The sequence below is a fragment of the Drosophila mauritiana genome, chromosome 3R, assembly GCF_004382145.1.
Source record: "Drosophila mauritiana strain mau12 chromosome 3R, ASM438214v1, whole genome shotgun sequence".
Lineage (NCBI taxonomy): Eukaryota > Metazoa > Arthropoda > Insecta > Diptera > Drosophilidae > Drosophila > Drosophila mauritiana.
The window spans coordinates 1615621-1642683 of record NC_046670.1 but is presented as its reverse complement, the minus strand read 5'-3'; the positions used below and the strand labels follow the sequence as shown (position 1 = coordinate 1642683).

At 45.9% G+C, this 27063-nt stretch overlaps 10 protein-coding genes across 11 annotated transcripts; 5 read left to right on the top strand and 5 right to left on the bottom strand.

Annotated features, from left to right (window-relative positions):
• Positions 1 to 492: 492 nt before the first annotated feature.
• On the bottom strand, positions 493 to 1477 carry LOC117143736. The gene is made up of 2 exons (XM_033308545.1): positions 1387 to 1477; positions 493 to 1328 (listed from the first exon to the last, which is right to left on the bottom strand). Exons 1-2 carry the CDS (start codon positions 1399 to 1401, stop codon positions 579 to 581), a joined length of 765 nt encoding a protein of 254 aa, XP_033164436.1. The 5' UTR covers positions 1402 to 1477; the 3' UTR covers positions 493 to 578.
• Positions 1478 to 3209: 1732 nt separating this feature from the next.
• Positions 3210 to 4583, top strand: LOC117143958 (band 7 protein AGAP004871). The gene is made up of 3 exons (XM_033308893.1): positions 3210 to 3367; positions 3429 to 3945; positions 4001 to 4583. Exons 1-3 carry the CDS (start codon positions 3268 to 3270, stop codon positions 4263 to 4265), a joined length of 882 nt encoding a protein of 293 aa, XP_033164784.1. The 5' UTR covers positions 3210 to 3267; the 3' UTR covers positions 4266 to 4583.
• Positions 4584 to 6139: 1556 nt separating this feature from the next.
• LOC117144402 lies at positions 6140 to 7435 on the top strand. The gene is made up of 3 exons (XM_033309538.1): positions 6140 to 6276; positions 6338 to 6992; positions 7185 to 7435. Exons 1-3 carry the CDS (start codon positions 6262 to 6264, stop codon positions 7349 to 7351), a joined length of 837 nt encoding a protein of 278 aa, XP_033165429.1. The 5' UTR covers positions 6140 to 6261; the 3' UTR covers positions 7352 to 7435.
• Positions 7436 to 7901: 466 nt separating this feature from the next.
• On the bottom strand, positions 7902 to 9187 carry LOC117145684 (nuclear transcription factor Y subunit beta). The gene is made up of 2 exons (XM_033311426.1): positions 9141 to 9187; positions 7902 to 9077 (listed from the first exon to the last, which is right to left on the bottom strand). Exons 1-2 carry the CDS (start codon positions 9162 to 9164, stop codon positions 8028 to 8030), a joined length of 1074 nt encoding a protein of 357 aa, XP_033167317.1. The 5' UTR covers positions 9165 to 9187; the 3' UTR covers positions 7902 to 8027.
• A 2214-nt stretch (positions 9188 to 11401) lies between these two features.
• LOC117143850 lies at positions 11402 to 12389 on the bottom strand. The gene is made up of 2 exons (XM_033308708.1): positions 12289 to 12389; positions 11402 to 12232 (listed from the first exon to the last, which is right to left on the bottom strand). The coding sequence occupies exons 1-2, from the start codon at positions 12301 to 12303 to the stop codon at positions 11576 to 11578; spliced, it is 672 nt and encodes a 223-aa protein (XP_033164599.1). The 5' UTR covers positions 12304 to 12389; the 3' UTR covers positions 11402 to 11575.
• Positions 12390 to 13817: 1428 nt separating this feature from the next.
• LOC117144072 lies at positions 13818 to 14220 on the top strand. The gene is made up of 2 exons (XM_033309082.1): positions 13818 to 13880; positions 13943 to 14220. The coding sequence occupies exons 1-2, from the start codon at positions 13866 to 13868 to the stop codon at positions 14165 to 14167; spliced, it is 240 nt and encodes a 79-aa protein (XP_033164973.1). The 5' UTR covers positions 13818 to 13865; the 3' UTR covers positions 14168 to 14220.
• A 55-nt stretch (positions 14221 to 14275) lies between these two features.
• Positions 14276 to 15836, top strand: LOC117144070 (serine protease snake). Its single transcript, XM_033309080.1, has 5 exons — positions 14276 to 14659; positions 14724 to 14839; positions 14910 to 15019; positions 15085 to 15249; positions 15306 to 15836. The coding sequence occupies exons 1-5, from the start codon at positions 14302 to 14304 to the stop codon at positions 15733 to 15735; spliced, it is 1179 nt and encodes a 392-aa protein (XP_033164971.1). The 5' UTR covers positions 14276 to 14301; the 3' UTR covers positions 15736 to 15836.
• A 97-nt stretch (positions 15837 to 15933) lies between these two features.
• On the bottom strand, positions 15934 to 20461 carry LOC117144065 (gelsolin). 2 transcript variants are annotated; one of them, XM_033309074.1, is made up of 7 exons: positions 20217 to 20461; positions 19142 to 19334; positions 18597 to 18671; positions 18215 to 18410; positions 16456 to 18161; positions 16267 to 16392; positions 15934 to 16119 (listed from the first exon to the last, which is right to left on the bottom strand). In XM_033309074.1, exons 1-7 carry the CDS (start codon positions 20255 to 20257, stop codon positions 16060 to 16062), a joined length of 2397 nt encoding a protein of 798 aa, XP_033164965.1. In that variant the 5' UTR covers positions 20258 to 20461; the 3' UTR covers positions 15934 to 16059. The 2 variants fall into 2 exon arrangements, with proteins under 2 accessions (XP_033164965.1, XP_033164966.1); XM_033309075.1 differs by lacking the exon at positions 20217 to 20461 and adding an exon at positions 20081 to 20166 and having other exon boundaries at positions 15937 to 16119.
• A 1542-nt stretch (positions 20462 to 22003) lies between these two features.
• Positions 22004 to 24154, bottom strand: LOC117144067 (ATP-dependent RNA helicase abstrakt). Its single transcript, XM_033309076.1, has 2 exons — positions 22184 to 24154; positions 22004 to 22113 (listed from the first exon to the last, which is right to left on the bottom strand). Exon 1 carries the CDS (start codon positions 24067 to 24069, stop codon positions 22210 to 22212), a length of 1860 nt encoding a protein of 619 aa, XP_033164967.1. The 5' UTR covers positions 24070 to 24154; the 3' UTR covers positions 22004 to 22113; positions 22184 to 22209.
• Positions 24155 to 25186: 1032 nt separating this feature from the next.
• On the top strand, positions 25187 to 26647 carry LOC117144069 (pre-mRNA-splicing factor RBM22). The gene has a single exon (XM_033309079.1). The coding sequence runs from the start codon at positions 25301 to 25303 to the stop codon at positions 26555 to 26557; it is 1257 nt and encodes a 418-aa protein (XP_033164970.1). The 5' UTR covers positions 25187 to 25300; the 3' UTR covers positions 26558 to 26647.
• The last annotated feature ends 416 nt before the right edge of the window (positions 26648 to 27063 follow it).

Below are 27063 nucleotides of genomic sequence, written 5' to 3'. Positions count from 1 at the left end.
CGACTCGGATATTGCTTCTGATTAAGAATATATATATTTTATTTCGCCGGAAAATGTTTCCTTCTCCTAGTTACATACTTTTCAACGAATACATTATATCCTTTTAATATACTTTTACTATATATAATTAGGTTTGAAATACTTTAACTGATAAGTCAGACCTTTATCTCTGTAAGATACATACATATGTACTATGTTGATTGTCAACAGATGCCTCCATTTTCAAATTATTTTAAGCAATGATTTTATTGCAGACTTAATTAAGTAAACATCTAATCAAATGACTGTCTTATTTAAACAATTTAAAAGCGATTCCGACATGTAAGCTTAACAAATTTCTCTTCCTAACAGTCAACTACAAAATAGTATCTTCATTTTACATTGTGCAATCACATTGGTGGCGTAATTTAGAGAGTTAATATTGGATACGAAGTGAAATTGCGAATTGAATTGCGAACAACGAATATTGCTAAAAAAGAATGCCGGCAAGCGTTTAAATTCAACATCAACGTAATTTATTAATAACAACACTTGTAACAGAGGACTCAATGCTTCGTCTTGGGAACCAAGCTCAAAAGTTAGAAATTGGGTGGCAGGTATGCATTGCCCGTGTGCGATCCGACAGCGCCGGTGGAGACGATCTGACCGGCTCCTGTGGCGCCCACAGCGGATCCGGCGTCGATGTGACCGTCACTGCCGCCCAGCGCTCCAATCACGGAGGTGACGGGGGCCACTCCCTCGTCGGTCAGCTGGCTACTGCCGCCCAGAGCGTCGTACTGGGCTTGGATCTGCTGCTGGGCGTGGGCGGCCTCTTCGTTGGTCTTGTACTTGATGAAGAAGACCTCCGGCTTGCTGGTGGAGCTGGCCTGCTCCACTACCTCGGCGTTCAAGTCGCTCTCGCCCTTCTTGCTCAGCACGTAGATGACGGTCTTCTCCTCGTTGGCGGCGGGGCTGATCTTGATGGTCTTCCTGTTGTTGCGCTGCGGCGACTTGATGAACACCACGTTGTAGTTGCGCTTGGGCACGCCGACGGTGATGTGGCGTTCCTTGTAATCCTCAGCCTCCTCCGGGGCGGAGTGGATGAAGAAGCGCTTGGAGACGATGGCCTGCTGCTGCTGCACCTGCTGCACATGCTGCTGCTGGTGGTGGTGAGTCGGTGCGGCCGGCTGCTGGTAGACGGCCTGCGGCTGCACGGGGGCCGCCTGGACGGCGCCCTGGAAGAAGGAGCCTCCGCCGGTGGTGGTGCTGATGCCGCCGAAGCCGGACGGGCCCGGGTTGTAGTTGTAGCCCTGGGGTGCGGCTAGAGCCACGGAGCAGAGGCATAGGACCTAATGCGCAAAATAAAAGGATTAGTCCGGTACGTAATTAGTCCTGCGTCCGCCTTACAATGAATCCACGCATTTCTAGGCTTGGTTGAGCTGGTAGAGTGGGCTAGGGAGGACTAAAGGTTTGACTTCTTTAGTGGTTGATAGTGAACTGTATGACTTCTTGTCCGCTCGAGCTGCTTTTATACATAGCTCACAATTCCAGCTTCGCCGCTGCCACTCGAAAGTTAATAGGTGAAGTTCAACAAATCCGCTGCAGAGCCCCGAAAAGAGTCATGGTCCGCATGAAAGCTGCCAAAAAGAGCTCGCAGCCTCCATTTGTTGCATGTTCATTGTATTTGTTTTAGTTCGCGTCGTCTTCTGCTCTTCTGCTCTTCTGCTCTTCTTCGCCATTCACCTTCGAGCCCCTTCCATCCCTCATTAAATGGCGAGACTTGCTTGTAGTTGCTGGCAATACATGGCCAATTAGCGTGGTTCCCCCAGCAGAGTCTTTGTTGTGGCGCTTAATTGTTAGCCCCGATACTCCGGTCCACCGACTCCCCGATGCGGTCATTACGGAGCGAGTCGAAGCGTTTGGCGAATGACCACCGCTGCCCAGTGCGTCGATTAAGTGGTATTAAAAGTGTAATTGCACAAGCGCCCGGAGCTGGCAGTCGTAGTGCTCCCCCGCGTCGAGTAATCGTAATCCCAAGTCCTAGCTACGGAGAAGACATTTGTGTCCCAGCCCCGTGCCGAAAGAAGTTCACTTCCCAACCTCCACTCCGCACCACTGATGCTCCGGCGATGCGAGTTGTCAAGCTTAATTAATGGTCCGCAGAGCGTAATATTTGCCCGGTTGTTCAAACCGATCGTTTCTTCACCGGCTGCAACGAAGTTCATTTATCATGTCTAGCGGTCAGCCCCAACTTTCTTGGGAATAAATAGCCCTTTGATTATGACTTCAAAGCGTTTTGTTCACATTTCTGCAGTATTTCTAGGTCTTCTCCGTGCTAAGGAGATGAGATGTGCCCCACGAACACTTGCCGTTGGTGTAATGAGCTGAAACAGCCGGCACCGCAGACCCTCAGTTTTCGAGGTACCCTAATGATCGTGTCATGTTCAGTCTTCATTTACGCATTTCAGCCGATGCCAACATCGATTTCGGAGTCGGTCTGGTGCAAGGGCTTTAACCGCTGAGCACAGCGGGCTCTTGCGAAAATCGTAGACGAGTGTTCGTATTCAGTCCAACAAGTTCTGGGAAATACACTATTGATTAGGGCCGCTAATCTCTTCATTGGAGCAGCGTCTGAGAAAGGTGTTTTTTTGGAAGAGAAGTGCACATTTTGCACAGAGTATGCATTCAATTAAGATCTTATCTACTCGGGCTCAATGTGCAGCTCATTTAAATTCCCGATAAAATTCCCGCTAAAAAATATAACATTTATTAAAATGATTTTAACGTCGATAGCTCGGCAACTATAAAAGATAGAGCGTTGAGATTAGGTCGGCAGATTGAACAGAAGTAGATGCATAGTAGATGAATATTTTGGTTATTTTTATGAAAGTTTTAATTTTATTTATTTTAATATTTTCACTCTAACTAACAAACCGCTAAATGCTGTCGAGTCAACAAATTTTATTTCTTCTGATTTGTGTAAGAATTTACTTTCCTTTTTTGCAGAAAAGCACAAGCCGACAAAGAAAAGTAAAAAAACTTAAGTAGCAGGTATCGGATAGTCGAGAAACTAGACTACAGCGTATTCTCTGGGTTTTTTTGGAAATATGTGCTGCGCTAGATAAGCAACAACAACATATAAGCCTCTGCTTACCCATTAAAACCCAAGAGGATGCTTTTTACACATCTACTACCTATAATGCTTTTATCCAAACTTTATTTGAGTTTTGTTATCTAAGTCGTAGTGGAATACACTGTCACCTTACACGATCTTCTAAATCTAATGTAATGGACAATAATCCGACGACCACTGTCTTGCTTGCTCAGAGCTCCTCGGTAAACGTGTTGCACGATGAATCAATGTTACCGCAGCGAAATGTAAAAACAAGTAAATCCCCCCATAAAAGCTAATATATTCCGAGAAACTACATTTATTTGCGATTTCATAGGTGAGAATGTTCCACCAACGTGTGCGGAGAAAACGTTGTTTTTGCTGTCCATTGTTCTCATAGTCCTTACCCTGCCGTGGTCCCTATTCTGCTGCCTCAGGGTAATGTCCGAGTACGAGCGGGCGGTAATCCTGCGCCTGGGTCGCCTGCGTCCTAAGCCCCCGCGGGGGCCAGGCGTCATCTTCCTCGTGCCCTGCATTGATGACATCGCTGTCGTGGACATACGCACCAGGTCATTTGACCTACATAGACAGGAAATCCTCACTCGTGACATGGTGACGATCAGCATCGACGGAGTGGTGTACTACAGCATCAAGAGCCCCTACGACGCTATGCTGCAGGTATGCGATCCGGAGGAGGCAACCGAGAAGCTAGCCATGACCACGCTGCGAAACGTGGCCGGCACCCACAAGCTAATGGACTTGCTCTCGTCGAAGGAGTACCTCTCCAACCAAATAGAGGGTATACTGTACAACTCCACAGAGCCCTGGGGCATACGCGTGGAACGGGTCGAGATGTAAGTACTTTTTTCCCCACAACGGATCAATAGTGCGTTATGCTATATTCGGCAGCAAGGAGATCTTCATGCCTGATCAACTGAAGCGCGCCCTGGCTGTGGAACAGGAGGCGATGCGGGAGGCCAAGGCCAAGGTGGCCGCGGCGCAGGGGGAGCGAGATGCGGTAACTGCTCTGAAGGAGGCTGCCGACATAATGGAGACCAACCCCATAGCCCTGCAGCTACGGTACCTGCAAACACTGAACTCCATCTGCAATGATAACACCAGGTCCTACGTCTTTCCTTTTCCTGTAGACATTGTGAGGAACTTGATGAAGTAGGATTGAGTTCTTTATGTGGGTCCCATATAAAAATGACTTCTCTATTAAATTTAATTTTATAATTTATCGAATTCTGTTCACCTGAAGGGAACCCAATCCGAAATATTTCCTCTGCACACACAGTTTCGAAATCGTTTAACACCATATATGAGGGACATATTACCACCATACAGTAAGCTCAATCAATATTTTCTAGAATTTTTAGGTCAGAGTGTATTTGTATTCATACAGTACTATTTTCAACTGAAGGCATAGCTTTGCAAGTTATTAGCCATAAACTCAAAAGATTCCACTTGCCATGCGACTTCACTGTCGTTGTACTTTCTATTTGTTGTTTATATATTTAATTTAAAAAAGACCAAATACATAATGTTCAATATTTGCCCCGGGACTTCACTGCTGTCAGTTAGAAAAATTTCGAAAGCTTTCGTCAAAGAAAGCTATTTCATTCGATGTCTGAACCAACTGCCAGAAAAAACTTTTTTCGAGTCTAATATGAGCTTTTGGACTTGCAATTAGTACTGATTTTCAATCTAATAACACAAAACCAGTCAGATCGTGCGGTTGAAAAGGAATTCAAATTTAAAATCAATAATATAAGTGTGCAAAATTATTCAATGTAATTTTACCTGGGCTTACAGAAAATCACTCGACTGGATGTCCGACAATATTAAGTAATCAGCAATCATTTTCTGCGGATGACCTGTGCCAACTTATTATTGATTGGCTTTGGTATTTCTATATTTTAATTATTTAATTCGATCCTAATGTAGGCGCCATAAGCCTTGACCATGTTAATAGCCACCACACGAAGCGCCACGAAATAAAAATTAATGAAGTTTGAAACATGAACAGGGAAGAGCTGTAAACGAAGTACATTTCTGCGGCGTATCCAAAGAGTGCGCCAAAAGCCGCGGACTCAGTGTTGATAGCATTGCGTAACTCCGTGGGCCAAGGCGCTCTTATCTTTTGTCTGCAAGATTAGGTCGGAGAAAAGCGCCAGGAGTTGCCGATGGCCACAATTCGCTGATTGTAACGCCCCCACAGCTCGTGTGAACGGGTGGCTTGCATAATGTGTCGGTCATAAGTGTGATGCCGCAGTATTTGCGCACTCGTAACGGATCGGGAAGAAACGCACGCCACACGGCAATTTGAAGCGATTGTGCTTCATCTTGGCCCGCACTGCCATTTGTGTTGTGATAAATCTCCATCCAGTCATATATCAAATCGTCAGCACCACTCACCCGGCCCAACGGGGCCCCCAATTATGACCCATGTCTATGGCTGCGGCGGACATTGATTAAAGCAGTAGGACTTGTCTTTTTCGTAAGCGGAATGCTGTATGCTGTACCACGGAAAATACATATTATACCACAGATCAAATTGTGCCACCATGGACCAATTACAATTTCACTCCCGTCCAATGATCCGAAGTCTCAATAATTGGGTCATCGGAAACCAAAGCAATTTCTGAAATTCATTAAGACATAGTGAAAAAGCGAAAGCTCTCCAGGTAGACGCCATTTTAAATGAGACTATTGTGTGATCAATGCAAGTTGCGATTCGAGATTTCGCGTTGCAGAGATTCGTTCGTCAATTATGACCGGCCATCATCAGCAGCCGCAAATATCCATATCATGATCACCTCACAAGCCAGAGAAATGGATGTGCGCCAAAGTAATCTCCACATCTGTGTGTGTCCATCGCTCAAGACTTCCAGCTAGACGACGCTTTCGACTTGGCCCTAACCGAAGTGGAAGCTCGAGAGCTTTAGGGTTTCGGGTGAGTTCCCAAAAAGTTACCGCTACCCCAAGGTTGTATGAAAACGCAAGCGAGTTTTCGTGCGGCTTAAGCGAAGCGTTTGTGGTTTCAGTTTCATTTGAACTTTTTCGTAGCGACATTTTCGAGTCAGCGGCATAAAAGTCTGGGCGGCTAGTGATTAGCATTTAGTTGAATTTTGATTGCCAAGGGACCGGTGTCTTCAACTCAATCGGAAATGCATTTCTTCATTGTAAGCCCTCTAGTGTGTGCCGAGCTGTCCGAGCACCAATAGTAACGACCTCGTTTTCTAGGTGCCGTGCCTCCTAGGACTTGCAGCCGGCATTCCTCAAGGATACAACTACCAGGCCCAGCAACAGCTTCAATCGTCGGCGCAGGCTGGTCAACTGCAGCTGCCTTCCATTCCGCAGTTTGCCACCTTTGCGGAGCAGACGATCCTTCAGCAGGCGCTCCAGGCTCCGAAGTTGCAGCAGGTCCTGACCGGAGGAGAGGGGCTCGCCTCCTACTCAAAGCAAAGCCAGGCTTCCACTTACCAACAGCAGGCGACGCAGTTCGGCGCAAATTTGGCGTACAATGCGCTGCCCCAGGCACATCAGCCTCAGCAGCAGCACCTCGTCTCCAAGGACATCTACGTCCATGTGCCACCAGCAGAAGAGCCCGAGGACCGCTATCCTCAGCCTGTTCTCCCGCCCGCGCCCCCGCGCAAGCATTATCGCATCGTTTTCATCAAGGCGCCGACGCCCAGTGTCTCGAAGGCGGCGTTGCGCATCAAGCAGGCTCCTGTGGAGGAGAAGACCATCATCTACGTGCTGACCAAGAAGCCGGACCCACTGGATCTCCAGACGGCCATCGAGGAAATCGCGCCTAAGCAGCCCAGCAAGCCAGAGGTCTTCTTCATCAAGTACAAGACGCAGGAGGAAGCTGCGCATGCGCAACGTACCATCCAAGGTGAGCAACACCCGCATCAGCCAGATGATATGAGACACCTCATCAGTATGCAACAGACCTCAAATGTTTTGTTTTGCAAGCTTCATGGAAATGTCCATTGACCAATTAATCTGGCTTGGCATCTTTTGTGGGGGTTTATTTTATTACCCGATTTTCAACCACCTCACTTACCTCTTTCCGGTCTTCTTTTAGCTCAATATGACCAGCTTGGCGGCACATCACAGGTTTCTGACGAGGGAGTCGCCCCCGTTACATCCGTGATTGGCGTCCTGGACAACCAGCGCAACAGCGGAGTCGCATCCGGACAGTTTGCCGGCTCCTTGCCAAACAGCTACTTGCCAACCAATCTGCGTGCTTAGGTTCAACTCCAAGGCAGAAGAACGTCGTAATTTTAAGACTTGAACTCTTGTACATTTACACATTTAGTTAAATAAAGTTCATATTTTGAGCTCCGCCTTATGATAGAAAGCGACTCTGCGCCATATTCAAATATGAAATCGAGTTTCAATACTTCAAAGTAACAAAATAGTTTTCTATGGACCATGTTACCACATCCATTAGTCCAATGACAGCCATCCAAGCCGGAAACCGGTCGCATAAATTAGCATGTGATTTGGCTTACATAACAACGATTAGGCCACACGAAAACTTGATTATTAGGGCTGTTGGCTTAATGCTAGAAGCGATGGTCCAATCTTTATTGCGAGAAAGAAGTCGCATTCATAGTCCAACTCTTGGCCCACTGAAACATATTTTTTAATAAAAATAAACAGAGTTGTCGTAAAAAACAACAAACTCAGGCGATGAATAATACGGGGGGGAAAGATGAATTCCAAATTCAAAAACAAAACCTATCTTAAATAGTAAAAGGATTCAACTTAAAAACGAGTACGGGAAACAGAAGGCTTTTTGGGTTTCGATTTAAATTTTGTATATTTCTTTCGACTTTTGACTTTTGCATTAAAAATAAATTAAAATTGACTACAGTATGATGGTTGATATAAAAGAATGAATGCGTGGGATTCGTACAACTTATTAGAAAGTCTTTGCCGGCACATACTTCCTTGATGGCAGCGAGGGAGCGAACGAGGAGGTGGACTGCTGCACAAAGGAGCTCTGCTGCTGGACGCCCTGGACCCCCTGGTTAATGGACTGCAGCTGAACAATGGGCTGACCCTGTGGCTGGAGAATGGTTGGCGCCTGAGACTGGATGATGGTTTGGCCAGCCTGCGAGTGCTGGGGCGCAAAGCTGCCCAGGTTAAGGGAGCCACTCGAAACGCTGGCGATGGGAGCCACTCCCTCGTCCGAGATGTGAGTGGCGCCTCCCAAGGCGTCGTACTGGGCCTGGATCTCCTGCTGGGCGCGCTGGGCCTCTTCCTGGGTCTTGTACTTAATGAAGTATACCTCTGGCTTTTGAACCTTGGCCTCAGTCTGGGTAACCTGCAGCTGCTGCTGGATCTCAGTGAGATCGGGCTTTTTGGAGAGCACGTAGATGACGGTCTTCTCCTCGTTGCTTGACTGGGCTCGCTTCAGGGCCGCGGCGGTATATTTCAGATTCTGGGACGGCGCTTTGATGAAGACGATCCGGTAGTTCTTGCGGATGGGCACATTCTCCAGCAGTGGCTCGTCCTGTCGCAGTTCCTCATTCTCCTCGGGGGCGGAGTGGATGTAAATGTCCTTGGTAACGATAGCGGGGCGCTGGACGAACTGGGTCTGCAGGGCTTGCTGCGGCTGCTGCTGGTACACGATCTGCTGAGGCTGCTGCTGCACAGTGCTGATCAGGTTTTGCTGGGGCGGAGCAGTAAGGAAAGTCTGCTTTGGGAGAGAGATCGACAACGGAACGGGAGCGGGAGCGGGAGCAGGAGCGGCAACGACGGTCTGCACGGCTTGAATGGCTGGCTGCTGAGCCTGGACACCGATCGCAGGCTGAACACCGACCTGTGGGAAGGATGGGACGGCGCCACCTGCGTATATTCCACTTGACGAAATGGGTGTCTGAGGACGAAGATTGCCAATTGGAAGGGCTGGCAGCTGAGGTTGGTACTTGTATCCCTGGGGAGCTGCTGCTGTGAGGGCCACCAGGCACTGCAAGACCGACCATATTAAGTGTTAGTGGTTGCGGCGATCGCACATGGACCAGTTGCTTACCATTAGAACCACGATCTGCTTCATTTTCACTTTGGACTGTCTGAGCTGCTAGGGTCGACTGATGCCCTGCCTTCATATTGCTATGTTTTTATATCTGTCCAGCCTGGCATCGTTTTCCCAAAGAAAGAAGAAATTATTAGGCACTACCATAAAGCGTTTGAATCTATTATAGACTTCACAACTTCGAATATGTAACGTTTCACATTGGCGGTTGCCAAATCACAGATCCGTGTGCGCAGATGCACTGCCCGAACAGTCCGGGATCTTATCTAACTTGGCGACCTACGCTGCGTTCAAATTTAAATAATCGATTGAGATCCCCATTGTCAACGCCGAATATATTTATATGCAAAATATTAATAGGTGAAGAAAGTATGTTTTATGGACGGAAACCCATTTATACACATTCACGACCGAAATTGTGGGAAACGATCTGCATTTAAAATTCGCTTTGTCGCAGATGTTGTATAAATGAATTTGTTATTAAACAAGTCTTTTCAAAAATGCAGAAAATCCAATTAGCTCAAAGGTATTTGTGAAAATATGTTCAACTCTTCACAAATAGAGCACTTCATGGCTCGAATTCAACCAGGGATCATGCTAACGATAGTAATATGAGTAGTGCTTGTACTTGCTAGTTCAATTTTTCTGGATTTGGGCAATGGTAATTGGAATTAATGGGCACAGAAATCGATTTTGCGCTTTTACATCTTTAGCCAGACATATGTGGCCGCTATAACCGGCTACTTATTTAAAACATTCAAAAGACAAAACAAAACAAGAGAGAATGCTAAAGTCGAATTCCCGACTATCCGATACCCTTACTCAAATTCATAATTTCTCTGGAATATCGATAGATATTGGGGAATAAAATGAGAAACAATTTAAAAATTGTTCAGAAGTGTGGGCATGACCGGTTTGGCGGCTTTATGGCGATAGAAATATACAACTAATAAAATTATGAAAAAATATCCCAACATTTTTCAAAAATTTTGGCGTGGCAGTTTTGGGCTGTTTTGTTTGCGTTAGAGTGGGCGTGACAACGTGCATCAACAAATTTGCGCTGCCTTTATGTATCAAGAATCTGTATGCTGAATCTCAACCCTCTAGCTCTTATAGTTCTTGACAGCTGGACATGACCAGATCGACTGGGCTATTGATCCAGACCAAGAATATATATACTTTTATAGTCGGAAGCGCCTCCTTTTACCTGTTTTTTACTGTTATTTTACTTTACAAGTAACGGGTATAAATATACTAGTCCCAACTTCCTAATCATCCATCCAGTTTTAAATTGACGAAATGATGGTCGAGTTCCTCGACTACTCGGCTACCCGTTACTTAGCTAGTGGGAGTGCAAAAAACATAAAAAACTAAACAAATATGTTATTTACATTTTTCAACAGTGTGGAGTTGAGATTAAGTATATGATACAGTTTCCAAAGACATAGACGCAGCGCAAGTTCGTTGATGCATGTTGTCACGCCCACAAGCCCCCCAAATCTGCAACGCCCACACTTTTAAAATATTTTTAATTTTTTTCTCATTTTATTCACCAATATATATCGATATCCCAGAAAAATGATTAAATTTCGCGATCGCATTTCGACGAGCTGAGTAACGGGTATCTGATAGTCGGGGAACTCGACTATAGCATTCTCTTTATTATACCCGTTACTAGTAGATTAAAAGGGTATACTAGATGCGTTGGGAAGTATTTAACAAGCGTTAAGTATACATTTTCGATCAGGATCAATAGCCATGTCCGTCTGTCCGCATGAACGTCGAGATCTCAGGAACTATAAAAGCTAGAAGGTTGAGATTCAGCATACAGATTCTAGAGACAAGTTTGTTGACCCATGTTGCTCCACTCCCACTAACGCCCACAAACATCACAAAACTGCAAGGTCCACGCTTTTAATAAATGTGTTGCCATTTCTTCACATTTTTATTGGTCTTGTAAATTTCTATCGATTTGCAAATTTTGCCACGCCCACTACAACGCCCTAAAGCAGCCGAACCGGTCACACCCACAGTTTTGAAAAATGTTTTAATATTTTCTCATTTTATTCCCCAATATCGACATCCCACGAATTTCGCGTTCGCATTTCCACGAGCTGAGTTAAGGGTATCTGATAGTCATTCTCTCTTGTTTTTGTTACACACTCCATACAGTAGTGTATTAAATACCATAAGTAAGTTGAATTTTATGGCCTTTTTTAAGCATGCCCAGAATTAAAAATGCCAGTATGCTTCTTAAATAAAGCTGTTAAGAACAAATTATTATTATAGGAATAAAAGATTTTCCTTACTTCCTGTACATATTGTGGTCGCGGTGGCACGATGATTGCATATAGTCATGGCTAACCTTTCCAGATTACACGACATTGAAACATTATAATATTACACCTTATACTGAATATTTTGCGTTTGAACTAATACTTTTCGCGAGAAGGTGGCAAGTACGGGCTTGTCGACGGTGCGTTCTGGCTTACTTCGCGGACGACCGCATTCCCGTCGTCAGTTCCACTTGAAATGACCTTAGACGCAAAGTCCAAGACGGGGACCGAGGATCCACCGTTGTAGTTGGTGGAAACTCCCGGCAGCAAGTCGTACTGGGCTTGGATAGTGCGCTGGGCGTTCTCCGCGTCGCTCTGCGTGCGATACTTCACAAAGTGAACCTCGGGCTTGCGGCTGTTGTTGTTACGGATAGTATTCAGGTTGGTGATCCACTCGCCAACGTCCGCCTGCTTGTTGAGCACGTAAATGGCGGTGCGGTCGGCGGACGCGGAGGTGGCCAGCTGGAGCGCCGCTTGCTCCAGTCCCTTGTTATCGGGGCCCTTGATAAACAACACACGCAGGTTCTTCTTCAGCAAGTGAGCGATCTGCTCGTTGGAGTGGTCATCAAACTCGTGCTCCGGAGCACTGTAGCTGAAGAACTCCTTGGTGAGCTCGCTGGCGGGTGCTACAGCCTCGGAAAGCTGTCCTGCTCCAGTGCTGGGCGCGCCGATCAGTCCTCCGTGACCGTTTCCGGCATACGATACTGGAGTGTAGTCGTACTGCCCTCGGGCCAGAGCCAGGAGGCTCAGAATCTGAAACGGTTCTATGGTTACCAAAAGTGCGAATTAAATATGCTCTGTGTTCTTACTAGAAAGGTGCGCATCGTGAATAATTGTATCTACTTGTGGGTTAGATAGACTTTTTGTGCTGGCAGTTCGGCAGATGGGTTTCCTTTGCCGAAGAGTGCATTTAGTCGACGCTTTTATACGTAACTGGTGCAGTGGCTTTTCTGATGCAAGCAATCATTTGTAAGTTGGAGAATATGCAAATCAATTCAAATTAGGGAGACGTAGGCCTATTTGATTCCCCAGACACCTCGACCCAGGCTGACTTACTTGGCGGAACTATGAACTATCCCAACACCGAGTGCACTTTGCGTAAGAGGCCATCTGTTTTCGAAATTTGTTGGCTTGCACGCAGAAATGTTAGCCGTGCTCCAAATTCATTTCTTAAACAACCTAAATTTATATTTTAACCCATTTGCATTGCATAATATAGAGCAAATAAGGATGAAATAACATTACAAATTATAACAATAAGCTTTTAGCGGGGTTAGTGTTGGATAAAGTATTTCAAAGCATTCAAATGTTCTCCTTGTGTTCTTGGTATTGATAATTTCCAACGGAATCTGAACACATTTATAATATTTTATATTCTTTATTCGAATGTTATTTGTAAAATGATCTGACACTTAATTGTAGTATTTGTCATTTAATGGGTACAGGGTATAGAAATGCGCACTTCACGACTTATACTTTCATTTCTTCCCGACTATTTTGTTATCCTTTTACCATTTCCGCTTGATGAACTGAAGTTGATGAACTAATGAACTAAATTCGCGTATTTGCTCAACAATTTTTAAGGTATTATAAGTAAGCCACTGGTGTTCACAAAGGTATCATATAAAAGCAGTCCGGCGGCAATATAACTGAAAAGCGAGTTATTTTTTTGGGTAAGTGTCAGCAGATGCTTGCTGTTTTTAATAAAATAACTTAAAAACTTGTTTTGCATCCAACAGAGAACACAGTGAACTCTAAGAGGAAGAGCAAATCGATTTTTAAACGAAAACAGAACATTCTCAGAACTAAGAAGAAAAAGTTGCATCCTTTTAGCATTTTTAAATTTAACATTTTATAGTTTATTTTAAGAATATTTCTCATGCGAATTAAAGGATTCGCTACATTGAATGATCACTGTATATGTATATATACATATATACATATATATACATGTTTCAAGTTCATCAAAGCAAATTATCACAAATTCACACCTAACGAGAATACATGTTTAAACTTAATATTTTGCCAAATTATTGAACGCTTTTATAGTGGATCCCATCAGGTTTTTAATTATGTAAGCATGTTATACACTGCAATATAAAAACATAACATTTAACCACACGAAAACATTACATTTTTCACTCGCTTGGTAATGATATCGCATGCATATGATCTAAGTCATATTTAAATTGGGTTTTGAGTCAATATAAAAAGTTAAATAAAAACATTTTTATGCATCGGCACACATTGATTTTCAAGAATTAAAATATTATTTTGCCTCTTCCCAGTTTTTTTCTCTAAGTGCACGTATTGATTGTTTAGTTTATGTATAAAAGAGGTGTCTGCAAAGGCGCGAGGCTTAGTCCGTTTTTGATTTTTAGACAAAATGAAGATACTCAACGTAAGTATGCCCAAATTGATGAGTGGAACTGATCCTAATGGCTCCCATCGCTGTCCACACAGTTGTTCATCCTGCTCGTCCTGGTGGCCGTGGCTCTATCAGCTCCCGCTGCCTCCCCAGACAATGCTCCCACGGTATCCGTGCTGCGCTACAAAGATGACCAGGATTTGGCTAACATTCAGCGGGCAATTATTGCGCAGTACGAAAGAATTGGCGGCACCACTAAGGTTCACCAGCCACTGACGGCCAATATCGTAAACCCAGCAAGCCTTGGAATTGTCATTTAATGCTCGTCGAAAATAAATCGTTTATATTTGTGATTGTTAAGCCCGCTGATAAGACAGAGCTGCGTGCGTTTTGGGATCGATCCGCAGAAGTTTTAGTCTGCTCTTGACACTCGCCGCGTTCGCAGAGCCCCACGATGCTTCGCAATCTGTCCGTGTGTCTGATATCATTTATGGGGCTCTGGTGCCTGAGCCACACTCACAACCAGCGCCTGCCCCCAGAAGGGCGAATGCGCCCCTCGAGAGACGACACGATCCGCTCTCCCGTGGACCGCGACATAGTCTTTCCGGAGTTAGACGCGGCAACAGGCAGGCCAGAGGAGAAGATGTGGTTTCACATAACAGACTTTCAGTTGGATCGGGTGGAGGGCCCGACCCAGCCCAAGCCCAAGCCCAGGCAACACCCCCCGCCGCCGAGGCCTGGCCAGCCCTTTCCGCCGCCCCCCGGGGGCTTCAAAAAGAAGGAAAACAAGCAACGCCGCCTCTGCGAGCAAAGTAAGTAATTCGAGTGTTCGACCTTTCGAGGGTTCGTGAGTCATTGTCTGAGTTTATCACCAAGAATACTCCGAATATGTGGAGCGCATCTTTCCCAATGATACCGCAGTGGCTGAAGATGCCAACGACGCAGACTTCGATGGTCGGGTCCTGGCCAGGCCCGGTGAGTACCCACATATGGTACGAAACTTGGTAGCTGATAAGCCTCCACTGAGGAACTAACCCGAGCCCCTCGAATCTGCTTTCGTAGGCTGCCGTGGGCTTCGAGTCGGACAGAGGGCGAGTCGACTACAAATGTGGCGGCAGCTTGATAAGCGAGAGATTCGTGCTTACCGCAGCCCACTGTACATCCATATACGAGTGAGCATGCCAGTTAGCCCCTGATCCCCAGTCCCCCAGTCCCATGACTCTAATTTTCCTCTCAGGACGGCCCCCAAGTGGGTGCGCATCGGGGACCGCGACCTGGTCGCCGAGAGGCGGTCGGTGGAGGGCCAGCTGCTTCTGATTGAGCAAGTGTTCGCGCACCCAAATTACAAGAAAGAGATGTACTATGACGACATAGCCCTACTTAAGCTGGAGAAGGAAGTGGAGTGAGTACCCAACAAGACAGAAGTGCGACCGCTGTTTGCTAACACGATTCTCTAAGACTGTCGGAATACGTCAGACCTGTCCGCCTGTGGGTCTTCCCAGAGCTGCCCACGACGATAGCCTTCGCCATGGGGTACGGCGCCACGAGCTTCGCCAAGCCCATGACGAACCGCCTCACAAATCTTAACCTGACCGTAGTGCCGAACGCTGAGTGCAACGCCGAGCTGCCGCCTCTTGCCGAAACTCCCAGTGGAGTTCTGGAAAGCCAGATCTGCGCACAGGACTACATTCTCAACAGAGACACTTGCCAGGGAGACTCCGGGGGACCCCTGCAACTGAATTTGCCGGGTCGGCGCCGACGGCATAGAATACACTATCACCTAATCGGCATCACCTCATACGGCGTCTTCTGTCGCAGTAGTTACCCATCAGTGTACACCAGAGTGTCTTCCTTCTTGGACTGGATCGAACTTACTGTTTGGGCCTGACAGATGCCTACACCAGGATTGTACGATTGTACGCCAATAATTAAAAGAAATGGTATATTCTCTCCATTTATATTTCGATTATTCCTATGGCATCCATGTATATGTTACAGTGGACCAATCCAGCAACAATTATTTTCACAGGGAATATTTAAATACACTGTTACACACATCACGCTAGTGACTTGTAAAAATAAATTGTGCTTAACAGTGGCTATATTGACATTTATTTTTAAGTTACATTAGATATACATAGGTGTTAGAAAGGCAAAAAACAAAAAACAAACATATTTTTGGTTAATTTTGCTGAGAATTGAATCATTGGTTTTAGACTTCATTGTTGGCATCAATAACAAGTTGCTTCATGTCTTCATAGCTGGGCTGGTTCTGCGGACCAAGAAAAGGGTTAAAAATCCTTAGAAATCACATAAATCACATAAATCACAATAGGCCATCAGCATTAGTAGTCAACTTACTGAACATGTACAAGCAGTTTAAGGAAGACAAGCTCTAGGCCTGGTTTGGATCACGTACCTGCCAATAATTGTCGTCCCAGTTGGGGAACATGCGTTTGAAAACCCTTGGTTCCTTGCCCTGGGGGACGCGGATGATGCTCACCGTGTCGAAGGAGCGGGCGGTAGGCTCTAAATGAATGTAAAGCTGGAAACCAAGAAAGAACGTAAATTAGACATTATAAAAAGAGATGGTGTGAAACGAGAAAACCTTTGCCATGTCCAGAAGCTTCGCATTTTCCTCCTCAGACACGCCATAGCCAACCCAAAGGTAGATCTCGTCGCCAGCATCCAGTAGCATTATGTCGTCCGAGTCCAAGTCCTCTTGCTCGTATTGAGCCACTTCCTCAACCTTCAAAAGTCCACCAGATCTCAGAAGACAGTGGAAAAGGCGCGACTCCAGCAGTGGAGCTCCATCGTCACCCAAGCTGCGGTCGTACTGGCCTTCGCCGTTTAATTCCTCCCAGAACTCATCTGGCTCGGCGCCCTCCTCCACCTGCTCGAGCTCAACGTCATCCCAGTAGTCGGAAAAGCGATCTACCGCTGCTTGTTTTTCGAAGGCAGATGCGCCCAAGCCATTCCAAATGTAGATTTTGTGGGACTTTCCCGAAAGAAGGACGAAGGCATCACTTGAGGCCAAGGATGAGCTGTCGGCGGCCACCTCACTAGCATGAACATCGCTTTCAACGGTGCCGCGAATGCGGAAGAGCTGCGCCGTCACCGGAAGTGCAGTAAAGGATGTTAATAACTTTCCCTTAAATATCTTGTAGAAGTGGCGCGGCTCGTGGCCCTGATTGGTCTGCACAAGAAGACCATCCTTGGAGCCTACTAGACCCTCCTCAAAGGCACGTTTCTTGGCGGCAGCAGAGGCATTTACTCCATGCCACACATAGGTTACGGAACCAGTGTCCCCGTTGTTAGCCTCGTAGTTGTAAGTGAGCACATAAGAGGCAAATCCCAAAAGAGGCAGTTTCTCATCGAAGGGAACGGTGCTGACCACGATCTCATCGGAACCAGGCTTTGCAACGTACTGTGTGATGATTTCAATACCGTTCTGACCGTGATCCGGCATGAAGCCAAAGGCGCGACCACCGCTCTTCTTTAGCTGAGTCACAACGGAGTCGATTTCGTCCTCATTTAACAATTCATCGGAGCCGATACCCAGAGCCGAGCGAATAAGGCGACTATGGGCCATTCCGGCATCACGCCAGGTGTCAAAGTACTGCTTAAACGGTGCGGACTCGGAGCCCTCTACAATGCGGTGGATTTGGGTCCAGGCCGGGTACTTCTTGGTGCGTAGGAACTCCTGCGCCTTGGCCATGGCGTCCGTCTTCTCCTTCTGAGTGGCGCCCTTTCCGACCCATACAAAAATGCCAGATCCTGTATCCAAGATAAAGCACTCGCGAGTGTCGAGCATAGCCTGAGTGAGTGGTTTTTGTCCAATGATGTCCACCTTCAGCTTGCCGCTGGCGTCGCTGACCTTGTAGAGAGAAACCGCTGCGGCATCCGTCCTCTCGAACGCACTATCTTCGTCGGCAGTTGACTCATCGGGCACCTGGTCAGCAGAACCCGATCCCAGCACGTCGAAGAAGTGCTGCTTGTCGGCATCAGTGCTGAAGTCGTCGATGATCTGAACACGGGCTCGTCCGTTATGATCCTGGTCCCTGATCTGGTTCGCAGCGCTGATAGCCTTCAGCTTCTCAACGCGCTTGGCCTGGGAGCCTACGTAGACATATATATCGCTGCCGGCATCCAAAATGAAGCAATCGCCCGTGTTCATCGACGACACGGAAAGATTCACCTGTCGGACGCGCACGTTACGCTTGCCCTTGACCTGGAATAGTCGTTTCTCTCCTTGGGCGTTTGTCTCCACATGCTTGAAGCCAGTTCCGACGCCGCCCTGTTCATAGCGAATACCTACAATAATGTTCAGTTTAATGAAGCGTCCAAATGGGTTTGACTAGTTTTACCGTTTTTGAAATAGCCCAGAAACAGCTGGGACTCGTGGTCCTGCACCTCGCGATGTTGAACAGGGCCACCATTCAACAAGTCATCCAACTGGACGGTGAGAATAGCTGCAGCTCCGGCCTCATCGGTCGAGGTCTCCGATCCCAGCCAGAAGTGCACATCCCAGGAAAGTTTTTTGTCTTTCTTGTTTTCAATTGTCTAAATGAACGTAATAATTCAATTTTGGAAAGGTTTATGTGAGGTATTGCACCACAATTAAAAGTTTATTACTAAGCATCGATGGCTTTCCACATGACTATGACAAGGTTAAAACCTTCAAGTTGCTTACAAGCAGTCCACTCCATGCGTTTAATTACAACTTTTACAATTCAAATACATACTTACATTAAGAACGATAAACGAATCCCCAGTGTAAAATTTGCCGTAGTTATTTTTGGGATATGCAACGGGCTCAAAATTCTGAAAAGAGATAAAGAAACGATTACCTGACTTTCTGAGAAGATAATTTCCAAAAATGTCTGACTGGTTGGTATAAACATTTATACTGGCCATCGCCTGATTGTACACAAAGGCATCGCATCTCGAACCTAATAAATTTGTCCGGTTTTCGAGTTAATTAACAAAAAAAGGAGGAACAGACGTCCAATGTATACAAACAATTTCCATATATATTCTCGGGAGAGATACACTATGTATATTTATAAACACATGGCCGCCACACTGCCCGAGTTCCAGAATAGAAGCAAATGTGGCGCTAGCGGGCGCCATCCCTCCGTCTTCGTGCCCTTTACTCCCAGCCTTCTGGGCGCCACTGTAAAGGCATCGCACCTATCCCAGTGATGTCAGCACACTTATTTGCTTACTTACGCTTATTTATTCTATTTTCCCTACCCGGCAAGAAAAGAACTGAATCCCAAAATCTGACTCACCTCGATGCGCCAGATTTCCAGGCCGGGAGTACGGCCGGCGTTGGCGAAGGAGGGATGCATCACGCGTCTGGCTGTCTGCTTGCTGTTCTGGCCGCTGGGCTGAATTTGGCCGGATTGTACGGGGAACGCAGGACGGGCGTTGAGGGTGCCGGCTGAGCACAGACTGGACGAGAGGGCCAAGAACACGAGCAGGCTGAAAGGGAAAAGCAAAAAGCTATTATGGCAGCTTGATTGATTGCACACAATTTGTTGTTGTTGAGTAAGACCAAAGATAACAAAACTACTCTTAAAAATATATACATTCCCTTTGTAGCCATCTCTAAAAGGTATATGGATTTCAGGAGGAAATTTACGAGGGTCTATATACTCTTGATCAGTATCACCACGCGAGTTGTTATAGCCACGTCCGTTTCTACGCAAAATAGTTTATCAGTTTTTAATCTATCCAAATGTATCACAAAATTTAATATTAAACATGTGTTTTGTTTGATAGTTCACAGTATATTTATAATCTTTAGTATTAGTAAACTATATTTTTTGAACTAGAAAGTACTCAAATAACTTGGTGGTTGTTCAGAACATTTTCAAAAGATTTCGTCTGCTAAACGAAAGCGTCTTTTCTTTTGGATAAAAAAGGTTTCAGGGAATAAAGGACGATGGGCGGACATGGCTTACAACACTTCTAGTCACAATTACGCGCAACTCCAACTGATACTCCGACCTGCAGGGTGTTCGATACATGGAATTGTGCTCTCTCTCAGCGCAATTAAACTAGATACACCCAAATAGAACAGCCGACTGTTTCTATGTGAGTCACGACCATAAAAGGCCACAAACTAGGCGCACCACAACTGTCACATGGGCCAAACCTGGCGAAACCTAGAAATGAACACAAAAGTCGGGTGTTGAATCACACCGCAGCCACTTTGACGCACTTACTCTATTTGAACCGGCTGTTTTCTCGAAGTGGAGTGAGCGATGTCGCGTACGATGGCTAAAGTTTTGTTAAAATTCAGGAATCTGAGTATTTATCACCCCAGAGCTTTCTGGACAGCGAACTGCTCGCTTGCATTACCTGGAGAGGACTGCCATGCTGGCGGCGCCGGAGGCATCCATTTCGAGTCTGCCTCTTCTCTGGTCGACGACCGAGGGTTCCGAGGAGCTTTGTTTATTGTTGCGATAAGTATGTGTGAGTCGCAAATGGCGTATGCGCCCGCTGTGTTTGGGTATGCGGTCTTTTGTATTGGCCTTTGTTTTTGTCGCAGCGCTTGTTTCCAGATCAAACAGAGGCAGTTGCTCCTCCAGATTTAAGCAGAGAGTGTGGGAACTGCAAGTAAGAGAGTCATCAGGTCAATAAGAGAAGCAAAGATGTTAGTATTTTCGAACGTTTCGCCGAGCGATGTGCGCACTGATGTTTGACCGCCAACAAGTGCGCGTATGTGATATACAGCCACCCAGTAAACAACGTCTTTAAATAATGATAATTGGCTTCAACAATAAGAGCTTCCCCAAACTCGTTTAAGCTATACTTCCTGATGGATTCGTTAAATGTGAGTTGTGGAATGCTAAATGTAGTCCGTATCAATACTCAATATTTCCCGAAAAGTTGTTCTGCTCACCAGCTCCTCCTCTCTTGCATGATATCATGTTTGTATCTCGAGTGCGATGTTTGATCAGAGCATAAGGTTAAGGCGAGCAATAAAGGTGCCGCACGCGTGTAATCGCATATTCATTCAGTTAATTAGTTTCACCCGCGTATGATGTCACGATTGCTTTCGTCAAGCGGCAAGCCCACTTAGCCCTTCCTTGCAACTGGGTCACAGCCAAAAAAAGAAATTTTTATTGAGAACTCAGCATGGTTATGGAATCATACAAGATTTCTGAATTATGGAGGTTTCCCATTTAGGAAGATTATGCTGCGCGTACTACCAGAACACACTTGTTCCGAAAGCAGTACAAAATCTGAACGGGTTTTGAATATGAATAATAGCACCTTCCACACGTTATATATGCATAGGTTATAACCCCAAGCCATATTGGGGTCTAAAGACGTCGGCTAGCACATCAGTTCCAATTTACAAAGACCTGGGAGCCAGTCAGGAGTACGTCATACATGGTGCTCCGAAATGAGACCTATTTGCAATGGCAGTGATGGGCCAAGACATGTTCGGAATAATACTCCGAATCTGGCCATAAGTTGGACCAGATTGCATTGGTTGGATGAAGGCAGTCACCCACTTTTAAGTGTCAATATCATACAAACGGATTCTTGGGCAGGGATCCTTTTAAGACGCACTCATGAGTAACATTTAAGCTTTAAAATGCGTATCCAATGATCCAAATCCAATCAAAATTCCAATGAAGTTGGGGATAATTTAAGGGAGATAAGTGAACCAAATTTTGTTGGTACCATCAATTTAATTTGATCATCTTACGCAGTGTTATGAATGTATTTTTTAAAAAAACCCACAGTTTGGTAAACATCTAGTGGCTTATCTAATATAGAATCGACCTCAGTTCCGATGATTGTTTTCAAAACAGTAGATAAGACAAATCAACGACCAATTTAACGAAATGAACTCAGCAAAATAATAGCTTTGAAAGTTGTTATTGTCTATATAATCAGCCTTCAATTGAATTCATTTAGGCTAGCCTGAATTTTACTTTATACTACAGTATCCTATATAGGGCGATGCTATTACATATTGCTGATAATCCACCATTTCATTTTTGGGGCGCACTTACTTGGAAGTCTATACGATCTGCGCAATTTCACACGATCCCGGTGCGATGGTTGAATAAAAGCGCTCCGAACGACAAGCGGGCAGAGCTCTGTCCCAGACACTAAACGAAAGCCAAAGCTCGTCTTTGCTTTTATATTTTTTCTTAAGCCCGAAACGCGCTCGCTCTCCTCTCTGGGGTTGCTGGGACGATTGATAAGCAAAGCTTCGAGCGATAAGCAACAAGCCGAACTTAAAACAGAGTGAAAACAAATTTAAAAATTCCCAGAAAAGTATGTATGTATACTAATCTATTTATTACTATTTTAATTGGGTGGTTGTAGTGGTTTAGTAATCCGCAGCGGTGTTGGATAGGTAGTCGCGACGTCCTATGTTCGAAGCTTGCTTGTTCTGAACAGCCTCAAGTTTTGGGCACTCCGTGATGCGATGGCCCAGACCACCACAGTAGGTGCAGCCATGCGAGTCACCCAGGTCCAGGTGCTGGTGTTCGGTCTCAGGTGCCAGTTCGTCCAAGAAGTCTGGGACCTCTTGCTTGCCCTCGATTAGCAGGTGCTTCAGGTCGAGCAGGACCGACTGCTCGGTAGTCTTGTTTATCAGCGTGGTAGCCAATCCCTTAGTGTTGGAACGACCTGTGCGGCCAATACGATGCACATAGTTTTCAATATCGTCCGGCATGTCGTAGTTAATAACGTGTTGCACGTTGGGGAAGTCCAGGCCCTTCGAGGCCACGTCGGTGGCCACCAGCACATCTTTTTTGCCCACGCGGTAAGCATCGACTGCCCGCGATCGTTCTTCCTGATCCTTTCCGCCGTGAATTGCCACCGCCTCCACGCCTTTCAGCAGCAGATACTCATGTATGCAGTCTACATCCTGCTTCTTCTCAGCAAAAATGAGCACGGGCGGCGCGGTCTTCTGTAGGCAGTCCAGCAAATATACCACCTTTGCCTCTTGCTTAACGTACTCAACCTGTTGGGTGACGTTCATTGACGCAGCACCTGCGCGACCCACATTAATTGTGACAGGCTTCACGAGAGCTGATCGTGCAAAGTTCTGGATTTTTTTTGGCATGGTGGCAGAGAATAAAAGTGTCTGTCGCTGGCCTTTGAAGAAGGAGAATATCGTACGAACGTCCTCTTCAAATCCCATGTCAATCATGCGGTCAGCCTCGTCCATGCACAGATACCGGCACATGTCCAGTGTAAGGATCTTCTTGTCCAGCATATCCATTAGACGACCTGGTGTCGCCACCACGATATGCACGCCGCGTGAGATGACGTCAAGGGCCTCGCTGACTGGCAACCCACCCATAGCCAGGCAGGATCGAATCTCAGGCATTCCGCATGCCTGAAGGTGCTTGCTGTAGTGTTGAATTATCTCGTGTGTTTGCTTGGCCAGCTCGCGGGACGGGCAAATGATCAGGCCGTAGGGGCCCTCGTTACGCTCAAATGGCAGGCTATACTCCTGTTCCAGGGCAAACATGACTACTGGCAGCACGAAGACAAGCGTTTTTCCAGACCCAGTGAATGCTATACCAATTAGGTCGCGGCCGGCTAGTACAGTGGGCAGACCTTGCACTTGGATTGGGGTCGGGGTCTTAATGCCTTTGGCCGCTAAGCCGTTAAGTATACCTTTGGGGAACTTCATTTCCCGGAAGCTGCGAATTGGCGGGCTTGGGGATTCTCCCTCCACTAGGATCCTCAACTCGTGGCGCACGGCCTCGCGCTCTTCCTCCGACATTTCCCGAATGTAACGAGGCGGTTGCCAAGCTGTTTTAATAGGCTGCTCGTACTGAATCCCCTTTGCCAACTCTGCCACGCCCATAAGGGCCTTCTGCTGAGCTATGCTCTCCATAATCTTTTCCTCCTCTCGCAGCTGCTTTTCGACGGCACTCAACTTTTTGGCCTCCGCAATTTTCTTAAGTTCTGTGTGCTGGTCCAGCAGACTAATGTTGTACTTGCGCCCCCAGGTCTCGACATCGTGCGCGCCCTGCGAGTCGTCTTCATTCTCATTCTCGCTTGAGGACTTTGGCTGTGCCGTTTCCGAGACCAGTTGCACGATCCTGCCCAGCTTTATCATGTGCTGCTTCTTTCGCTCCTTCACCGGTACGTATGGCACGTACTCCTCGTTGTCCGGGTCGCCTTCCTCCGAGGACTTAGACGACCTTCGATACCGCTTTACCTGCGCCATACCATTCGATCTATATTTCTGATTTTTGTTTGGATCTATTTTGACTACAACAAAAGGCCACCGTACGACGTTTAAATTAGGCGAACCCGAAAAAATACTACATTCTATTAGGTATCGATTACAGTTATTATACAGTGATTCCACTAACAGCTTCTCGCTTATGCTTTATTCATGGCATGAAGCTCTAGTAATCGTAATTTTTGTTCAATATCAGAAAAAAATCTTTCGATTTTTTTTTAGGTGCTCTAGTTTTTGCGAAATTGCCATCGATTTGCTATCGGAATGTTTCGTTTCTTGCTGCTCAACAACTGACTTATTTATTTTTTCAGTATCAAACAACGTGAAGAAATGCAAAGCCTAGCACGAAGGTTTCCATACTGTTGGTGAAACGTAACAGGCAGGTAAGTATACTTAGAAAATATAAAAGAGCTCATTTTCTTATTTAAGGCAAGCCAAAAGTGACATAATGATATTTAATTTAATTGCTTATGTGGTCAAAGTGCAGTGAATACGTAACTGCGAACAACGGAATTAGAACTATGAAAAAGATGGCAGCTCTATTGTCTGGCAAAGACCTTAAACATCTGTTTACTTTTGCATGCAAGCAGCAGTTTCGGTCTTCTCCTGGCTTCAATACAAGCAATTATAAAATATAAAAAAGGCATTTTTTTCACGTTGTTTGATTTTGACAAAAACAATAAGTTAAGCAGCAAGAAACGAAAAATTCTGTTAGCAATACGATAGATCAGATCACCTGAATACAAAATCGAAAGATTTTGCCCAAATCGAATTCGAAAAAAAAACCCCAGAAAATATTTTATATGTACATATGCGTACTACTAAAAGTGTTTCAGGATCATTTCTGTAAAACGCTTAGGGATAGCGCCCAAAAGTAGGCTCTCAACGAAACCTGTATTTCTACTTCGTCCAATTCCTTTGTTGGAGAAAAACGGCCACCAAATATCGTATAGATCGGTTTCGTATCAGTCGGATACAATATATTTATGTGTGCATTTGGGTATAGGTACATATTCTAAGCAGTGTGAATATGCTATTAATTTAAATAAATTATATCGATTGCTGACTTTGAACTAACTGTCAGCTTCTGGCTCAACTTATCGATATTAGTATATCACTAGCCACACAACACCATTTTCGACAAGTAAAAAGCGAATGAGCATTGTCTAGATTTAGCCAGGATTTGAAGTGTTGTTACAAAACTGCCGCTGCTATGTCTATGTCAAAAACGACTAACACCTATAACCGGCAGAACTGGGAGGATGCTGAATTCCCGATTCTGTGCCAAACTTGCCTTGGCGACAATCCGTACGTACGGATGATTAAAGAGCGATTCGGCAAGGAATGCAAGATATGCACGCGTCCATTCACAATATTTCGATGGTGTCCTGGTGCTCGTATGCGCTTCAAAAAGACGGAGATATGCCAAACGTGTGCGCGCCTGAAGAACGTGTGTCAGACCTGCCTGCTGGACCTGGAGTACGGATTGCCCATTCAAGTACGAGATGCGGCGCTCAAAGTGGCTGACAATATGCCACAGAGCGACGTTAACAAGGAATACTACATCCAAAACATAGACGCCCAGCTGCAGGACGGAGATGGCACGGAGGCGGCAGGAGCTGTCGGTCGATCCCTCGCCGCCAACGAGATGTTGTCCAAGCTTGCGCGCACAGCTCCCTACTACAAGCGAAACAGGCCGCACATCTGCTCCTTTTGGGTTAAGGGCGAGTGCAAGCGTGGAGAGGAGTGCCCCTACCGCCACGACAAGCCCAACGAGCCGGACGATCCGCTATGTGAGCAAAACATTAAGGACAGGTACTACGGACGCAACGACCCAGTGGCCGAGAAGATCATGAAGCGTGCAGCCTCGCTTCCCACACTCGAGCCGCCGGAGGACCGCAACATCACAACTCTCTATGTGGGGAACCTTCCCGAAGAGATCACGGAACCCGAGCTGCGAGATCAGTTCTACCAGTTCGGCGAAATTCGATCTATTGCGCTGGTGCCACGCCAGCAGTGCGCTTTTGTGCAATACACCAAAAGAAACGCTGCCGAGCTGGCTGCTGAGCGGACCTTTAACAAACTGGTGATCCAGGGCCGAAAGGTGAGCATAAAGTGGGCTCACTCTCAGGCAAAGCAGGGCACCGCTGCAAAGACAGACAGACGCTTCGACTTGGCCGGCATTCCTCCTCCAAGCGCGAAGCCTAACGACTACTTCAATCTTCGCCAAGAGCAAATTAATGTCATGCCCGCCGGCATGAAGCTGCATCAGTTGCCATCCAATCTAGTTCCGGCGTCGGCTTACCAAATGTACGGGCAGCCTACTTATGCAGCGCCCTACGGAAACGCCAGTTCCACAGCCGCTTCTTCCTCGGGTGTCAGTCTGGACTCCATATCGATTCCTCCGCCACCGGGTCAAGTACCTTATCCAAGTCAGGACGCCAGTCGGATGGGAGCTGTTAAGAAGTAGGAAAACCCCGTGGTCAACAATGGTTCCAATTAAATAAATCCTTTTTATAAAATTAAATACAAGCTTTTTAACGTGGTCAGTTTCAAGAAATGTCTTAATATTAATGGAATTTATCCGTATGGACAAACTTGATTTCGATTCGAATTGGTAAGAAAAAGAACCAAATAACCTTACAGAAGATTTAAATATTCAAATGATACAGTCACCTTGTCGGCAGGCATCAATAGAAAATGAGTGACAGATCAAATAAATATTTTGATAAGACGTGCGGTGATTGAGGTGATTTGAGATATTGTTTTTCTTAGTTTGATAAAGAATAATTTTTCGTCACAAAAGCTTATATCAAAACTTTTGTACATATGTTGATGTGCGCTCGTCCCTCGTTTTTACCTCTTTAATAAATGCGTTTCTTTGATTCAAACGATAAACATGTAAATAAATATGTAAGCTCAGCCTGCTTCTTTTCAGTTGAGTTGATATATGGGTTCACATGTCCGATTTACCTT

Excerpts from the sequence above, each read along its gene's own strand:
- LOC117144070 (XM_033309080.1), top strand. The coding sequence starts at position 14,302 with ATGCTTCGCAATCTGTCCGTGTGTCTGATATCATTTATGGGGCTCTGG. Across the intron at positions 14,840-14,909 it reads CCGGTGAGTACCCACATATG|GCTGCCGTGGGCTTCGAGTC; the intron begins GTACGAAACTTG and ends CTGCTTTCGTAG. Across the intron at positions 15,250-15,305 it reads AAGCTGGAGAAGGAAGTGGA|ACTGTCGGAATACGTCAGAC; the intron begins GTGAGTACCCAA and ends CGATTCTCTAAG.
- LOC117144069 (XM_033309079.1), top strand. The coding sequence starts at position 25,301 with ATGTCTATGTCAAAAACGACTAACACCTATAACCGGCAGAACTGGGAG.
- LOC117144065 (XM_033309074.1), bottom strand. The coding sequence starts at position 20,257 with ATGGATGCCTCCGGCGCCGCCAGCATGGCAGTCCTCTCCAG. Across the intron at positions 19,335-20,216 it reads AGCATGGCAGTCCTCTCCAG|CCTGCTCGTGTTCTTGGCCC; the intron begins GTAATGCAAGCG and ends TTTCCCTTTCAG. Across the intron at positions 18,162-18,214 it reads TCTGGGCTATTTCAAAAACG|GTATTCGCTATGAACAGGGC; the intron begins GTAAAACTAGTC and ends ACATTATTGTAG.
- LOC117144402 (XM_033309538.1), top strand. Across the intron at positions 6,993-7,184 it reads TGCGCAACGTACCATCCAAG|CTCAATATGACCAGCTTGGC; the intron begins GTGAGCAACACC and ends GTCTTCTTTTAG.
- LOC117143958 (XM_033308893.1), top strand. The coding sequence starts at position 3,268 with ATGGACAATAATCCGACGACCACTGTCTTGCTTGCTCAGAGCTCCTCG. Across the intron at positions 3,368-3,428 it reads GCAGCGAAATGTAAAAACAA|GTGAGAATGTTCCACCAACG; the intron begins GTAAATCCCCCC and ends GCGATTTCATAG. Across the intron at positions 3,946-4,000 it reads CGCGTGGAACGGGTCGAGAT|CAAGGAGATCTTCATGCCTG; the intron begins GTAAGTACTTTT and ends TATATTCGGCAG.
- LOC117145684 (XM_033311426.1), bottom strand. The coding sequence starts at position 9,164 with ATGAAGCAGATCGTGGTTCTAATG. Across the intron at positions 9,078-9,140 it reads AGCAGATCGTGGTTCTAATG|TGCCTGGTGGCCCTCACAGC; the intron begins GTAAGCAACTGG and ends TCGGTCTTGCAG.
- LOC117144067 (XM_033309076.1), bottom strand. The coding sequence starts at position 24,069 with ATGGCGCAGGTAAAGCGGTATCGAAGGTCGTCTAAGTCCTCGGAGGAA.